This window comes from Arvicola amphibius, chromosome 8 (assembly GCF_903992535.2).
Source record: "Arvicola amphibius chromosome 8, mArvAmp1.2, whole genome shotgun sequence".
Taxonomy (NCBI): Eukaryota; Metazoa; Chordata; class Mammalia; order Rodentia; family Cricetidae; genus Arvicola; species Arvicola amphibius.
The window spans coordinates 99,371,635-99,373,386 of NC_052054.1; the positions used below are offsets into that span (position 1 = coordinate 99,371,635).

Sequence of the window (1,752 nt, forward strand, 5' to 3'; positions counted from 1 at the left end):
ATCTATGGACAATTTGATGGCAAAGAATGTGCCTTATTCATATTCTACAAAAGTCTGGCTTATAATATACATTCAAAAAAGACAGGTTAGATGGCAAACACATGTGTGTGTTGGTAAATATAAGGGTAGATGAATACATAAATGAACAAAAAAGAAGTAAGAAACAAGAAGAGTAAGAAAGCAGAATAGGTAGATATAAATACCATAAGATATGCTGTCTCCCAAAAATCTGTTTCTTCTATGACTCTAGCATAGTCCCCAATGATGACACCAGCCACTCTTCTTCACCAGACTGTGTCTCTGACCCAGCCTCCTCAGTGCATCCTTTACATCCTTATTGCGCAGACTGTAGATGAGGGGGTTGAACATGGGGATCACCAGGGTGTAGATGATGGAGACCAAGTTGCCCTGCTCTGTGGAATCCATACTCCCTGGCTGTCCATATATAGCAAAACCAGTTCCATAAAACAAAGATACAGCTGTCATGTGGGAGCCACAGGTAGAGAAGACCTTGTGCCGCCCTGACCCTGACTCCATCCTGAGGATGGTCACTGTGATGTAACCATAAGAGGTGATGATCACAAGGACAGCACACAGAATGATGAACCCAGAGTTACCAAGAATGACAAGTTCATTGAGAGCTGTGTCTGCACAGGCAAGCTTGATCAGTGCTGGTATATCACAGAAGAAGGAATTGATGTGGTTGGAGCTGCAGAAGGGCAGCTGGAAGGTGAGGCTGGTCTGCACAATGGCATTCAGGCAGCCAACACAGAAGGTACCCAGAATCAGATGGGCACAGGTTGTAGGACTCATGTTCTCAGAGTATCTTAAAGGACTGCAGATGGCCATGAAACGGTCATAGGCCATCACAGCTAAGAGGACAGCTTCAGTGGTACCCAAAAAGGCTAAAAGAAAGAGCTGAGTGGCACATCCCTCAAAGCTGATGACCTTGGAAGAGGAGAAAATGTTGGCCAGAGCATTGGGCACAATCACAGAAGAGAGGCAGAGGTCGACAAATGACAGGTTCTTGAGGAAGAAGTACATGGGGGAGTGCAGGCCAGCATCCAGGGTGATGACCATGATCATGGTGAGGTTGCCCAGGACGGTCAGCATGTACAGAGGCAGGAAGACAGCAAAGAGCAGGATCTGGGTCTCTGCACGTCCCCCAAATCCAACCAGCACAAACCCCTGCAAGGACACTGCCAAGAGACTTCCATTTCTGTAGACTGATTTGGCCATGAGTGGGACAGCTGAAGAGAGAGGGGAGGAGGCAGAGAGAGGGGGCAGATCTCACCAGTGCAGCTGGGTGTTCTATAGACTGTAGGAACTTGTTGTTGACATGCTGTCCCCTGAGCAAAACTTCAGTAGATTCTCTGATATTTTTTCCATATGTGCTGGTGTTACCTGAAAATGGACATTTCCTCAGAGTTATTTAATTCCTGAGGTTGTACTGGTCCCCCCTTTGTGGAAGCCTGAGCTCGAATGCTGAGGATATAAAGAGACTCCAGACTAGTGTCTCCCAGAGTACAGATCTCTCAGAATCCCTATGTCTGCCTCTTGTTGCTTTGTGCACACTCCCAAGGGACACCCTGAGAAGTGCCATTGAAGCAGCTGTCTCCCGAGTCCCAATAAATATCCCACAGTTATTCACCTTACTAATTAAAAAATGTTTCCAAGAACAATTTGTCCTTCAATAAATTGGCATGGTTGATTTCCTCCTTTGTAGAGTAGTGTCAGAGCAGGAAACTGCCC

General features: G+C 46.3%; 1 protein-coding gene across 1 annotated transcript; it reads right to left on the bottom strand.

Moving 5' to 3' along the window:
* Positions 1–246: 246 nt before the first annotated feature.
* On the bottom strand, positions 247–1,239 carry LOC119821930 (olfactory receptor 12-like). The gene has a single exon (XM_038341020.1). The coding sequence runs from the start codon at positions 1,237–1,239 to the stop codon at positions 247–249; it is 993 nt and encodes a 330-aa protein (XP_038196948.1).
* Positions 1,240–1,752: the final 513 nt, after the last annotated feature.

Coding starts and splice junctions, on each gene's coding strand:
- LOC119821930 (XM_038341020.1), bottom strand. CDS start 1,239: ATGGCCAAATCAGTCTACAGAAATGGAAGTCTCTTGGCAGTGTCCTTG.